This window comes from Amborella trichopoda, chromosome 8 (genome assembly GCF_054954075.1).
Source record: "Amborella trichopoda isolate Santa Cruz 75 chromosome 8, AtrichopodaSantaCruz75HAP2 v2.0, whole genome shotgun sequence".
Taxonomy (NCBI): domain Eukaryota; kingdom Viridiplantae; phylum Streptophyta; class Magnoliopsida; order Amborellales; family Amborellaceae; genus Amborella; species Amborella trichopoda.
Window position 1 is genome coordinate 42,337,385 of NC_142343.1, and position 16,054 is coordinate 42,353,438.

Consider the following 16,054-nt stretch of genomic DNA (forward strand, 5'->3'; position numbering starts at 1 on the left):
CCGGGTCACCAATCCGTTTTTTAAATCATTGCTTCAAATACATTTCTCGAGAGTGAGTGTCCTTCCTTGAAACATACGGTGGTTCCGCTTATCCCAAATCATTCATATAGTTGTGAAGAAGTGAAAATGCCAAATGTTGATAATACCATCATACTTGAATTTGAATGCTAACTATTTCCACAATGTAGCTGTAATAGAACAATATATAATAAAGTGTTTACCATATTGTTGTGCTATCGTCCTCCAAATCCCTACGAGAAAACACATTCAAGTAAAATATGACAAATATTATCATCATTAATATTACAAAAAAGGCATATAGAAGTAATGTTGATTCCCCTTCGTTGCATGAGTGAAGAGGTTGGAAGACGATGACGAAGGCTAAACCACGAGAACCATTTAGCCCTTGGAGGACTCTTAGAAGACCATAGTGCCTTGAAGACTGTTTGAGAAGAGCCCTTACGATGGATGAAATTCCATGTCGTTTTAACAGAAAACATTTCATTTGCAGAGTGAATCAATACCAAAAGATCAATTTGGAGTTTAAGAGGGATTGAAGCAACTTCCAATTCCATCCAAATTCAGATCTATTAATTCGAGGTTCTAAGAGCGTGTCCTGGTGCAGGGGTAGGAGAACACTAGGATTGTGAACAACCATAAAAGTAGTCTACAATCTTAGGCTTGGCAAAACTTCTCAGGTCCTTGCGATTACGAGAACTATAAAATTTTAAAATGGATTTTTCTAATAACCATGGATCTATCAAAAAATTAATTGGATTTTTCTAATAACTATGGATCAATCCAAAAATTAATTGTCTTGCTATCCCCAATAACCATCGAACATTGTGGCGCAAGAGAGACAATATCGTAATTTTATTGGAGTTATTGTAATTAATTGTCCTGCCATGTCCCTCGTTTTTATCCCCTTTTTTTAAAAAAATTTAATTTTCCATTGGTCTCTTGCTGCAAACATGAGGCTGTAAATAATTGTTTTTGAAGATATCTGATGTTGCAAATATTAAACCTACCCATTTTTGGGGCGGTTCCGTATTTCCTTCCATCCCCATGTTAGAGGCTGTAAATAATTGTTTTTGAAGATATTTTATGTTGCAAATATTAAACCGACTCATTTTTGGGGCGGTTCAGTATTTCCTTCCATCCCATGTTAGCTATGAATGAGGCGTTCTGAAGTGACTATTTTAAATTATATAAAAAAAATTAAGTCATGTAAATAACATCTACGTTCCCAAAAATCTTACAAAGTTAAACAACAAAGAAATAAAATAACGCAAATTGAGCATCGCGGTCGTATCTATGAAACAAATGTAATAGTAGTAAGAATAGAAATTTCATTAAGCGACGGGAAGAATAAATAAACCAATAAAATAGGGGGAATATCTCTTCACCTCAGTTGATCAAATAATGAACAAGCATGGACATGGTGGCTAACTGCTCTTTACATTATTCTTTAATAAATTGTATTGTTATCATTCAAACCGTCTTTCTTTTGACGACTATTCTTCCTAATCCTGCACGATTAAAACTTCAGGGGTCACAATTTTGAGTGGATGACTTAAGATTCTTGGGCAGTTTGATGTTATATTGGATTGCCTACTTTTTTTAATAATTTAAAATGGTCTGTTTTTTATGACATCGGACAACCCCATTTCATACTTAACATGTAGAACCAAAGGGTGGCCGAACTTTTTCAATATCGGATTGCCACAAAAATGAGTTAGTCCAAGTATTCGCGGCATTGGACTGCCCTAGAAAAAATAAAACTAAAAAACCAGTTGGAAGTTTACACCATTGGAACTGTAATAAAAAAAAAAAAGGATAAATTAGTGGGCATTTGAGCCTCTACTCTTTGGTGAGAATGAAGTCAGAGACTTCATCATAGAGCTCGTTGGTGTGGATTTTTAAGCACTATACAAAACAATCATTTTATGCAATTGTATTATAAGACAATTCACTTTTGGTACAAGAAGGTCCCAATTACTCCTAACCAGATGTTAAACTTGACCGCTTAGGGTGTGTCACAGGCCTCTAGAAAATTTGATTTTGACTCTACACTGTAAACCACCAAATTTCTTATCTACCGGTCAATAGTGATTGTGATATCTTTGTATCAAAAGTAAATGATCTTATTGCATGTTTTATTAGTCAATAGTGATTGTGATCTCCTTATATCAAAATTAAATAATATTATGGTGTACTTTCGCACATTTTATCCTTAGGAATTTTACTTTACTTTCAACTCAAATTTTACAAGTATATTTCATCTTTAAACACTTCTTTTGTAGAGGGGGCTTGTCTCAACTTTCATTGTACTGAAGGTGAGTATGGACGTTCTGAGTGATCAATTCATGAAAATGAAACAGAGGAAGGATACTTTGAATGAAAGGGTTGGACTTTTGGAGGAACTCAAATTTGCTTTGGAGAATGAACATTTGTTTTTATCTTCAAACTCCTGTTTTGCAGGGGCTTTCCTTGGCTTACAATGAACTGGAGAAGAATATGCATGTTCTAAATGATCGATTCGTGGAATTAAGGCAGATTAAGGATGCTTTGGATGAAAGGGTCGGATTTTTGGATGAGCTGAAATTTGCTTTAGAGAATGGGACTCACGCTGATATTCATTTGGAACGTTTCAATGGACCTGTAACTCTTGCACACAAAGCAATTCTGGTACCTATATGGACTGGGTCTTCTTGATTGAATTACTTCGAAATTTTTAGTAACCAAAATTGAATGTTGTGCTTTTGCCCGATCCCTATTTGTGATGCTAAAAGCAACAACTTTATTTGCCCTTTTTCTGTGCTAATTTATTCAAAAAATGTATTAGCTGTGATGATTTGCATGAAAGTATGTTGAGGAAATCACAGAATTCCTGTAACATGATATTGAAACTCAAATTTAGTACGCTCTGAGGACTTGAGATAGGGGTTAAAACTTAAAACAATGATACATTGTCCAATATAAACAAAGGAAACGTTATGCATCTTCTTTTTTTTGAATTTTAAATGCTAGTTTATTTTATAACACATTATTTTTATTTAATCATGCATGTATATATATATATATATATATGTTCTAATTCATTTATCAGTTTATCTCATAAAAATTGCTTTAAAAACTATTACTTTCTGTTAATTTACATCTGAAATCCTTAGGGCCCTTTTGGTATTGATATCATCACTAATTCGTCGCGATTTCATTTTTTAAAACGAGATATTAATTAAAAAACATAAAAAAAGACAGACAAGGAGAGGGAATTTTTTTATAATAAGAGTTACATTTGCTGCTCGTGTAGGCCTCTAGATCGCCCATTTTCAGAACGATGCTGGAAGTTGATGAATGTAAAGCACAGCCTAAAGATGCTCTCCCCATTCCTGATATGAATTCCCATGAGCTCAAAGCTTTGTTGGAATTTCTTTATAGAGGCTTCTTGCCCAATGATGAATTCAGAAAACATGCACATTCACTCTTGGTTGCAGCAGATAAATTTGACATCCCTTTTCTTGAAAAGCAGTGCGAATATCAAATCGTTCGGACTCTCGACTCATCAAATGTTCTTGAGGTTCTCGAGCTGTCAGAGACTTGCTCGAATGAAACTCTCAAGGAAAATGCCTTGAAGACCATTGTTGCGCACCAAAATGAGATACTCTTCTCAGAGAGATATGTAAAGTTTGCTCGCGGAAATGCAGAACTCTTATGTTTAAGATTCGCGCTTGAGGTGCAAATTTTCTTGATACTGGTAAATAGGTTCACTTTAATTTTGTTCTTAATAATTTTCTCACATTTTTAGTTGTCCTTTTTATTGATTTCTTAATTTATGAAACTACAAACATGGATGGAAATTTTTTGTCATCTTATTTTCAGGCTAATTTTGTCATGAGCAATATTATCATAAGCTCTGTTGTATCTGGCAGGGTGGAGGAGAAAATAGCAATGAAACGATGATATGAAAATTGGAGGAGGAGAAACTCCAATGGAGAACATTAAGTTTTTGAGAAGTAGGAGTTTATTATATTGATTTGAATATTTTATCTGCCTTTTGTAAAATGCAAGTTGAAAAGCAAGGCAAGAAAAACTATGCATTCCCTAGACGATAGAAACCTTTTAATCTGTGATATGCTTTTTTATATACTTTAATACACTTCTCCTTTAGTTCTTTAGAATTGGTGTTGGCGATGTCTCATTCTCTTTTGTAGTTAGTTGTGGCATTATTGCTCTGATTCTTATTTTTTTTGCGCCTTTTCTTTGGAGTTTGTAATCAGGTTATTATTCGTTTTTTTTTTTTTTGCCAAAAGATTTCCTACTTTTGCATAAATATATTATCCGGTTACTCCTTTAGGCAAAATGTACTCTAGGTATATCTTTTTTATCTCAAAGGAAAAGAGGATCAGCACCCTCAAATAACGTCAAAGGGGTTCATTAAAGGAAAAGAGGATCAGCACCCTCAAATAACGTCAAAGGGGAATAGGCTTAAGTACAGTTTGGACGGACCACTGGCATCAGTATTTATTAATTTAAGCACTCTAATATGGCTAACCTTCGACAACATGGCCATTCCTTTCAATATTAGAAGCCCTCTTATATAAAATGGTCAAAGTTGATATTTGACTGATTGAATAAACTCGATCGTCGGTTTTATTGGGTTTACCGGACCATTTGGTCTGGAAAGTTTGAAATTAATTTGATGAGTTCTTCAAATTTACCAACAAGATTTTGTTCTTTATTTCCATTTTTTTCATGTGATTGTATAGGAACTTTTTATTGCCAAATATTGTAGATCTATCTTTTTTTTTCATTTTTTAAAAATAAAAGGTCAGATTTGTCTCTTTATATATATATATATATATATATATATATATATATATATATATATATATATATATATATATATATATATTCTTGTAATATGTCAGTGTGTGCATGTGCGGCTTGCGTATGTAAATATCTAGAGAAATATGTTTAGTATTTAGCATTAGTTAAATAAAAATGCAGTGTTAACTATTTACTAATGTTCATATTAATTTGTCACAAATTCTTATTATTAAGGATTTTTTTTCCTTTTATTTTGGTTATTTAGTTGATAGGATTGTTTTATGTGAATTTGGAATCATTAACTAATTTTCTATATGCAGACGTTGAATTGGGGTGAAGTCCTATTTAAATTAGGATGGGGCATGAGTCTATAACTTGATATGATGACATCCGAAAAATTAGGTTTTATATTTTTGGGGAAAAGACAAAAAAATTTAAGAAAAAAGACAATAAGGGGGGTTGTATAGAGAACCTTTGGGTGGAAAGAGAAAGAATTGAGAACCTTGGTCATCTTCACCTTCTTTTGGTGCATCCACTTATATCTTCCGGAATAAACTCAAATGCCGTAGTATCTCATGCTCCAAATATCGGATTGTTTTATTTTAATTAGCTTCGATGATACCGAATGTTAAGAATATTAGACCGACCTATTTTTAGGGCCGTTCAATATTTCCTACCATCCCACATGACAGCTATGATTGAGGGGCCTGATGTGGACTATCTTAGGTTATAGGAAAAAAATTAAGTTATGTAAATAACATCGACTTGCCTACTAACAACAAAGAAATAAATAACCCAGTTGAGCTCGCTGTCCTATTTATTTACAAGAAACAAATATACTAAGAGATTTTTTATAAAAAGATTATTTATTTTTTGTACAACGAAGTCATAATCATTTCCACTATGAAACCACATTTCTTGACACTATTTAAAGGTAGGCTCTAATTTGATTGTTTAGAGCCTAAGCTTTATACAAATCACACCCTATATATATATATATATATATATGTGGGAAAGTTTATATAAAGCCGAGGCTCTAAACAATCAAATTCGAGCGTACCTAAAAAATTTCATTAGAAGAGGTTGATTTGATGCCCAAATATCCTCAAATTGATCATCTTGACATCGAGATGCATTGGCATGAGAAAAAAATGGGTTTCAAGTTTTGAAAATAGTGTATTTTGTAACGCATTTTTGGACCGTCAATTTTCAAGATTTTTAAGTTTTTATAGATCTCTCGATCTACCCTATTTTTGAAGCTATAAACTTTATAAATAAAGATGAAAATATATTTTAAGGCTACCAAAAAGATTTCTAGTATTAAAGTCATATTTCTCGACCCTATTTGATAATTTGATAGTTTAGAGCCTAGGCTCTATACAAACCACACCCATATATATATATATATATATATATATATATATATATATATATATATTGAAGATACTACAAAACGCCTATAGGCATAAATGAACAGCCTCGTCTATCCAAAGTTCATTGCACGCTCACGATTGTCCGGTAGTGTTTCATTTTTTTTTTTTTTTTTCTACAAATCGGAATGACCTGAAATTTGAAACGTGTATACATCCTAGTGATACGCACCTAATAAAAATAAAAATAAAAAATTACAGAAAATAAATTGACCAAAAATCAACCCATATTGTTTATCTATTCTTTGTTTTTTTTGTATTTTATTGGTCAAAAATCAACCCTTATAGATTCCACCCACAACAATACGATATGTCCAGTTTTTTATTTTTTATTGTTTATTGTAGAAATCAATATTGATCCTCCAAGAAACTTAGAGGTCGACGTTGATGCTGAAAAAAAAATGGAAAGTGATATAACGTCAGATTCAGAAGAGGAAAGTGATATCGCGTCAGATTGAGAAGAGGAAACTGAAGATGAAGATGAACAATTTGACACCCAACTTCCAGCTGCTAAGTCGGCCATCGAGGCCTTGAAGAAAGTGGAGATTATGGAGAAAGAAGAGGTTCTTTGCACAGTGTGCATGTCTGTGCTTCATGCTAAGAATGTCTATGTGAAGGAGATGCCATGTTCTCATAAATATCACAAGCACTGCATCTTCAAGTGGCTCAGCTCAGCAATTCATCTCCAGTTTGCCGATTTCAATTGCCCTCTGATTGAATCAGTTGAATGTTCTTTCTATCTATTCATGTTGATTTAGTCATTCTTGGAGATGGAGTTCACTACATGATATTTAAACCAGGCCAAGAAATTTTCAACAGGATATATATTAGAGATTAATTAGACTAGTTCAGTTTTTTGGTGTCAAAAAAGTCTTAAGGGACTACCAAATCTTATTTATAGTTTGTTATCACTATTCTGTTGAACAAATCTTCCCAATACAAATAGGGGTTGTTGAAATCTTTCACAATGCTGAATTCCTTTTGATTTCGGTTTGTCCACTGCCATCTTGCAATCGTAGCCATCATTTCAAGAGGGGCGCATATCAGAGTGCCGTAGAGATTTGCTCTAGGAATGTCTCAATCAAGTTATAATAAATAAAGTTTGCATATGTAATATTTAGATAAGTTTTTATTTTTAAAAGTTTTTTTTTTTATGGATTCTTAGAATATGATACTCTTGATTCTGTGAGTTTTAAAATTACTAAATGTCTAGAAAAAATTATAGATATTCCCAATTTTAACTTTCTATACATCTTACTCCCAATTCTTTTGTAATTATACAGTAAATCCTAACACTATTGTTTCTTGTATTTATCGAGTCAAATATTCAAAACATTTTGAAGCACCCTCTTTTTCTCTCTCTTCCCTTTTTCAATATATTTTTTATATTTCTCTCTCTCAAACTCTCTCTCTAATTATCAAAAAAAACTTTCACCCATCCTCTCACTTTCTCTTTCCACCCATTTCTCTCTCTAACCTCCCTCACTCTTTCTCTCTCTACCCACCCTCATACTTTCTCTCTACCCTCCCTCACCATTTCTCTTTCTACATTTCCTCGTTCTTTTTCTCTCTACCACTCACATGGCCAACCGAAATTTTTTTTGCTCTCTACTCTTCCTCATTTTTTCTCTCTCTACCACTTGCAAACCGAATGCTTTTTTGCGGTCCAGTACAAAAATATGCCGGACCACAAAAAATATTTTACAAAAATGTGCCGGATCGCATTATGAGCATGTTAGACCGCAAAAAATATTTCGTTCTGGCAAAAAAATGTGCAGGATCCCATTATGGGCATGTGAAAGTTACTAAAATCCAATGCGGTCGAAAATTGTTTTTGGTCCGACACAAAAACGTGCTGGACCGCATTATCTGTATGTAAGTGATAGAGAGAAACAATGAGGGAGGGTAAAGGGAGAAAGAGAAAAAGTGAGGGAGGGTAGAGAGAGAAAATTGGGTAGAAGGAAAAAGAGAGAGGATGGGTGGAGAGAGGTAAAGAGAAAAAATAAGAGAGGGTCACCTATCTAAAAGGACCAAGAAAAAAAAAGAGAAAAGAGAAAAAAATGATATTTTGGTCATAATTTCGGATTTAAGGTATAATAAAAAAAATATTAAGGGTAAGATGTGTAAAAAATTGAAATTTGGGGTATCTATGATTTCCCCAAATTTTTAGTCCAACAAATTGCCTAGTTTAATATGAATTGCACAAAGATAAATGCCTTATAAACAAGTTGCGGTGCATATTTAAGAAAGATTTTAATTTGGTCAATTTCTTCAAAAGCAGTAAGAAATATAATTTTCACAAAAAGTTACGTATTTAAAATAAGTCACGTCTCAACTAGTTTATCCTTTAACAATCGAAACCCATCGTCAATTATTTCAAATTTCAAATCTCTAATTTTGTCACAGTTATTTTTCCACATTAATAGACGAGGTTTTAGAAAACAGTTTGGTGACCCGGATGACCTAATTCGAATTTTTGATACGATTCAGCAGATCGGAGATTTGGATTAGTGATACGGTCTACAGAAGCGGTCCTTAAAATATTAAAAATTCGACTAAAATGAAAAAAGTGGGACCAATTCTTATGTTTCTTCGAGGGAACCGGCTAGAACGAGTCTTCTCATGGGGGAAACCAGCCAGTTCCCGATTGTTAGTGGAGCTCATTTTGCGCCAACAACTTCCCATCTAAATCCGCCAGTTCCATTCTAGATCAGCATTTTTAAATAAGGAAAGAGTTTATACAAAGCTGCAATCTTAAAATGTAGAATTAAAGACACACCTCAAAAAACCATCTAAAAATATTATTTTAATGTTGAAAAGCTCTATAATTAATTATTTCGACCTCGAGATGTATGAATGTGAAAAAAAAGAGATTTTGAGTCTTAAAAATAGTACATATTGCAACATATTATCTAGACCGTATATTATCAAGATTTTTATATGCTTATAAATCTACTTGATTTTAACTATCTTTTAAGTTTAAAATTTTATAATTAGATATAAAAATAGATTTCAGATAATCCTAAGAATGTTTTACACTAAAGTTGTTATGTTATAATAAATTTGGAAGTGCACCATTGTTTAAAGTTGCAACCTCATAGAAACCATTCCCTTTTAACAAACCATAATAATAGATAAATAAATGGAAGTGGCAAAATACCAGCCCTCCTCTCCACAAATCAAGACCTTCATCTCCACAGTCCCTCTACAGTCTACACCAATAGTCCTCTTCATCAACCCTCATCTCCACTCTCTCACTCGATGCCATAAACTGAGCCCTTCTTTCCCCATTCTCTCTATATAAAATAAAATAGGACACAATATGACAGCAGGAAAGAGTGAGAAAAACCAATATTCCCTTCTTTTTTCTTTTTTTTTTTATTCTCATAAAGAGAAAGAACTCTTGTTGAAATTGATGGAGCTCGGTGATCATCCACTCCCCTTTCTTTCTTAAAGACACCAATGGTTTTTCTTTTTATTTTTTTGCACAATATTTAGCAAACTCTTTCCTTAAGGGCACGTTTGATTGGTGCATAAATATTTCCTCAGATAAAGTACTTACTTATGTAAACGCTTCGCAGGAAGTTTTTTTTGTAACTTTTTTTTTTTTCATATTTGTTAACACGTTAAAACAGCACGACGTAATAATTTCATATATTTGGTAACTTGATTTGAATAAAAAAAAAAATTATATAGGGTTGCAACCTTATACTATATAAGTGTACCTCAAAAATTTAGTAGAAAATGAGTTCCAAAGTTAGAAAACCTTTGGATTGATCATTTCAATCTTGAGATACATGAATATAAAGAAGAAAAAAATTTCAAGTCCCTAAAATATTGCATCTTGTAACAAGTTATCTAGACCATCTATTTTCAAGATTTTCAAGTGTTTATAGATCTTCTCAATTTTCATTGTTTTTGAAATTTTAAATTTTATAATTAGGGTTGAACATCTTCGAAAAAATTTAGAGGTGTACCTTACTTGAGGTGGACTTTAATTTGATTGTTTAGAGCCTTGGCTCCATATAAAATTTCACATCGGATGGGGGGGCTTTAATTTGATTGTTTTAGAGCCTCGGCTCCATATAAATTTTTTCCTAAAATTATACATATATATGCATTATATAAATACTAGTTAAATATCATTAAAATATGATATATTAAGTATTATTTATATTTAAATATTAAATATTAAATAATATGTATTAAATTATAAATATCTATTTTTATTAATAAAATATATTGTATGTTTTATAATATAGAAGTGTAGAAGTGTTAAACAACATTAAAAGTATAGAAAAAATATAAAAAAATAAATTGAAAAGAGAATACAGAAAAAATTGATTTATAGCTTCAGATAATATAAAACAATCCCGAAAAAATAGAAAAATAGAACATTAGAGATAAAAAATTGACAAAATCATCATGAAAACATATAAAGAGGCATATTTTTGCATCATTATCAGTGATGAAGTACAAATTTGAAATTTTAAAGACCTGTTAATGACATGATTTTCCCCGAACCACTCTCTCTGTAGGGTAGCTAATCGGTACTCTCTCTGTAGGGTATCGACTCAGCCAAGTTTTTTTTAACTTAACATAAAGATAAGGAAAATGTGAGAGAGAGAGAGCATGTGTAAGTACACAGTGCTTTTTCCTTAACGTGAGTCAGAATACATCTTACCACGAGGGAGCGGTTCCTCGCAAAATTACAGCCAAGGACCTTAGCTCTGAAGTTTGGATGTTTGTATAAGGTGTAATTTTTAAACCAATTAAGATATAGTTTCAGTGCTGAAAAGCTTATAATAACATAAAAATCTATCGTCACCTCTAATTACGAAATTATAAATAATATAAAGTTGACACTTTATATAAACTTTTTCCAAGGCTTTCCCACCATATCCACCGACAGCTGTCTTTGATTTAGGATTTGAGATGGCACCCCTCTTAGTCGGAATCCAGCCCTCACTCCACAGAGGTAATTGAAATCGTGGCCCTCCCAAGTTAGAGCTTGATTCCAATTTTTTGAAGAACTCGTAAAAACAGCAACATGTCGGGTCTAAGTCTGAACAGCGGTTGAGACCCCTATAGAGTCAACCCGGGCCTTGGACATGGTGAGCCCCAGGTTGAGCCGTGTCGACCATGGCTTTGGCGTGACCTTAGCTTGAGACGGGCCGCCTAGTAAAATATAACCTTGTGGTTGAAGTACTCTGGATAATCTGGTAGTACAAAAGGATTCAAATATAGGGGTGGCAACAAGATGGGTCGGGTCCATGTCTGCTTGCACCTGGACTTGGACCCGACTGGACTCAACCGGACCCGGACCCAAAAATTAAAATATCTATGCATTTAACTATATTTTTATCTATTTCATATGTTGGGACCTGAAAAATATTCACGGACCTAAACCCAGATCCGACCAGACCCGAATAGTGTTCGGGGTCCAAGATTTTTGGACCCATACCCAGACCCGAATCGGGTTTAACCCTCGGGTCCCGAGTTAGATTCGGCGCCATGTCCATCCCTATTCAAGTATGGTTGGTGGTGAAGCATATAGGGGTCTTTACATTACGTAATCTTTGTGAAAAGAAAGTATATTGTATATCAGGTTAACATAGAAGGTGCAGATTGTAATCAATATATATAAAGAGTATTTTATGGTAAGTTTGGTTATAATACATGTACCTGTGATTTATTTTTATTATTGTCTTATGTATTTGTCTATTTAAGACAAGCATGTATAATCATATTGATCGATGGGCATTGAGTCTCTTCAAAAAAACCTAAGACTCTTCACATGGTATCAGAACCAAATTCATCTTCGTTGTGCGCATTTTGTAAGATCGAGTCAATTACTCTATTACTTGATCATGTTCTTTTTTATATGATCGAGTCTGTTGTTCTATTACTCGATCTTATCTATTTGTCTGCGAGCTACTGAATCCAAAGCTACTCTATTCGAGCCTTCAGTTTCTAAGGCTTGTTGATATATCGTTGCTTGAGCCTGCCCTATTCTCTTGCTCCTCTGTGCTTATTGATCAAGCAATCTGAGCATGACAACCACTGATTCTACTGGTCACGTTATTCACCTAAAGATTCAACTGCTCGTTTTCGCAACTTAGTGTTCAAACTCTTGTTGCTCTCTCTCATAGTATCTTGAGTTTGAGGGGGAGTATGAAAGGAAAGTATATACTATTTACCAGGTTACTATGGAAGATGTATATTATGATTAATATATATGAGAAGGACTTGGGTATAATATCGTGTATTTTATGGTAAGGCTGGGTATAGTATAGGTGTCTGTAATTTATTTTTATTATTGTCATCTATATTTATCTATTTAAAACAAACTTGCATTTTCATATTGATCAATGAACACTGAGTCTCTTCAAAAAAAACATGAAACTCTTCACAATCTTGAGGGTCTTTACATTACCTAATCTTCGTGATCAGAATAGTTAGGGATATGCCTAAGCTTTTTTTCTTAAAGAAGCTCACAAGAGAGTGATATTTGGTTTTGTAGGTTGTTTCAACTTGAATATTCAAGAAAACAATTTCTAAGCCTTTTTTTTTTAATACAAGGATGAAACTTCTTCATTAAAAAGAAGGCCAAGAGCATCTCCAAGTCCAACGTTGACAACAGATATGAGGAAGTACAGAAGATTTAGAACTTCCAATTACGTCTGTTTTAAAAAGAAATTGTTTTGATTCCTTATCAAAAAAAGTAAGGCCTCACCTCAAAACTCACCGAATATTATATTTTTGATGTTAGAAAACCTCCAAATCAATTATCTTGGCTTTGAGCATTAGAGTTATGAAAAAAAAGGATTCGAGCCCTAAGAATGATGCGTATTATATCACATAATCCATACCATCCATTTCACCTTAAAAATGAGTATTCACATATCCGTAAGATATGTACTTTTTTTTTTTAGCTTCAAATTTCATATTTGATGTTGAAAATTGATTTTAGAGCCATCATGGAGATTTTTGATGCCCAAAGTGCTTTCCGGACGAGCATTCGAGGTGAGGGTTTACTTTGTTTTCATAAAGACTAGAGCGTATAGAAATTGGATATGTTTTAAAGTGACATTTGTTTTAAAGCCAGACTTGCGAACTGGGTATGGAGCCGAAAGCGATTGAACCAGCCTAATCGATAAATGGGCCAATTCAACCGTTCTAACTAGGCAAGTCCCAAGCAGTCAAAAAGTTGTTGAAAAAAATAAAAAAGATACAAAAAAATATACTAAAATATGGAAAGCATATAAAGAATAATTAAAACAAAACACATTCAAATGAAGTTGAAAATTAATAAAAAAATGGATTTTAAAGAATCAATTTGTGACTTAGGGTATTTTTAAAATTTTCTGAAAAAGATGAAAAAATATAAAAGAGAGTATCAATGACCAAAACAATGTCCAATATTTACCATAATATAACGAATATTAAAAACAATATTGGGGATTTTATGTCTAATATTTACCATAATACAAACAATATTAAAAAATGTATTAGAAACCAAATTTCTTATTTTTGGGATTTTACATAGTTTTTTTAATTTTTTTTTAATTACCGGCTGATCACCAAAACCGCTCGAAATTGGAACTCGCCAATAGCTGGTTCTGATCTAGCCGAGTGGTTACCGGTTAGATCCCCCGGTTTTTCCAATATGGTTTTAAAGTAATGGGTCTGGTTTGCATAAAATCTGGAAGTTTAAACAATAGCAAGGCACATCTCGAAACCGTATCTGAAGATGCAATTTGGTATAAAAAAATCTTTAAGATGGCTGAAAATATGTGTTTACCTCTAATTACGAGATTTAAATATCCAAAAAAGATACAGTTTCTATAAGGCCTAGGATTTATGAAAAGAAAGCAAACCCTCACATCGAATCCTCATCTAGAAAGAACTTTAGGCATCAGAAATCTCCATAATGGCTCTAAAATTGATTCCAACACCAACTATGAAATTTGAAACCCAAAATTGGTATAGATCTTGTGGATCTGTGAGTACTTACTTTTAGGGTGAAATTGACAATTGTGTTACAATATACACTATATTTAAGGCTTGAAATCCTTTTTTTTTTTCCCACAGCCATAATGGTTAAAGCCGAGATGATTGATTTCACGGTTTTTCAATGCCAGAACTTTGAAGAGCCTTGACGTGAAGCTTTAATTGTTTTGAAAGGGGTACAGCCCTATCAAAAGATTTGTCATTGAAAAATAGTATAGATCAAACAGATCTTTAAATATATTGAAAATCTTGATACGCGATCAAGATAATATGTTACAAAATAACATTATTTTTAGAACTCGAAATCCGTTATATATATATATATATATATATATATATATATATATATATATATATATATATATATATATATATATATATATATATATATATATATATATATATATATATATATATATATATATATATATATATATATATATATATATATAATGGTTGAGAGTTTTCTAACGTCAAAACAACTTTTTAGTGCCTTACTTCTATAGACATGGTTGAGTCCTTGCATAAACATTTTTTCGATTGAAATATGTTCCATATCTTATTAAAATGGTTTGGATACTTGGTACTTTTATACCATTAATTCAATGTCGACCTTCTAGAACAAAATAGTTCACGGATTTTAGAGGAGATGACCCATTTGGTTTCCATGGCGTAGCTGGTTTGTGGTTAAGAGATGGAGAGCCTAACCCTATGAGAGAGAGAGTCTATATATAAGTAATTAAGTGAACGATACTTTTTGTTTTATAAATTATATTATGCTATTCTATTCTATCAAGAGTCATATCCTCAATTAAATCATAATTTACCATATCTCTTCTCGTTACTTCTATCCATGTCCTTTTGGATCTTCCATGATATAATTGGGTTGTGGTTTGAGAGAGAGAGAGAAAGAGAGAGCCTATCAATAAGAGAGAGAGTGTATATAAAAGTTGCTAAGTGTACAATACTTGTTTCTCTTATAAATTATGTTCCGGCTATTCTGTGCTATCAAAGACCATATCCTCAGTTAGATCATTATATCACTTCTCACTACTCCATCGACATCTTTTTGGGCCTTCCCTTTGCCATTTTAGAGTCTTCCACTTATCGCTCTCCGAACTAGTTTTGATCTAGGCCAACATTGCACATGATTAGCCTATTTGCGTCTATTTTCCCTCATTTTATCGCCTATTATAACGATATATAAGTGCACCCCCTACTGAATTCATGGGAAGAAAAAGGTTTCTCTTTGAAAGCTCTTAAAAAAAATAATAATAATAATAATAAAAATTAGAAGATAAAAGAGGAAAAAACTCATGATTCCAAGGAAACCATTGGAGAGAATCATAAGCTATAGCTAGGAAGTCCTAATCTAACGAGGATATGTAACCATGATATGCTCACCAGAGACAGGGTCCCCAATATTAGGAAAAATTCACGTGAACCAATTCACGTGAGTTTGATGCTCATTTGAAACTTGTAGTTTTCTTTTTGAGAAAAAGATAGCACGAATCCCCATTGGTGCACTTATCAGGATGAAATGGTACAGAGGCCCTTGGGTTGGTATATTAAATATTACATGCCAATGCAGTTACTAGGCTGTTTGCTAGTAGGCACAACGTACAATTTCGCACGACTCCTCGGAAGCGTAGCATACTTTAGAAAGAGAAGTACTAGGATGGCTACCCCACATAGAGAGGTGTGGTCCTTAGGCCATATCTATCTCTTCATGATAAAAGTGTGGAGTTTTGTTCAATAATTAATTTCATCCTCTCGATTAG

At 32.9% G+C, this 16,054-nt stretch overlaps 1 protein-coding gene across 2 annotated transcripts; it reads left to right on the forward strand.

The window, feature by feature from the left end:
- The first annotated feature begins 114 nt into the window (after window positions 1–114).
- Window positions 115–4,145, forward strand: LOC110007094 (BTB/POZ domain-containing protein At3g56230). 2 transcript variants are annotated; one of them, XM_088875081.1, is made up of 4 exons: window positions 115–2,336; window positions 2,482–2,688; window positions 3,314–3,757; window positions 3,933–4,145. In XM_088875081.1, the coding sequence occupies exons 2-4, from the start codon at window positions 2,518–2,520 to the stop codon at window positions 3,966–3,968; spliced, it is 651 nt and encodes a 216-aa protein (XP_088731207.1). In that variant the 5' UTR covers window positions 115–2,336; window positions 2,482–2,517; the 3' UTR covers window positions 3,969–4,145. The 2 variants fall into 2 exon arrangements, with proteins under 2 accessions (XP_088731207.1, XP_020521810.2); XM_020666151.2 differs by lacking the exon at window positions 115–2,336 and having other exon boundaries at window positions 2,343–2,688.
- The last annotated feature ends 11,909 nt before the right edge of the window (window positions 4,146–16,054 follow it).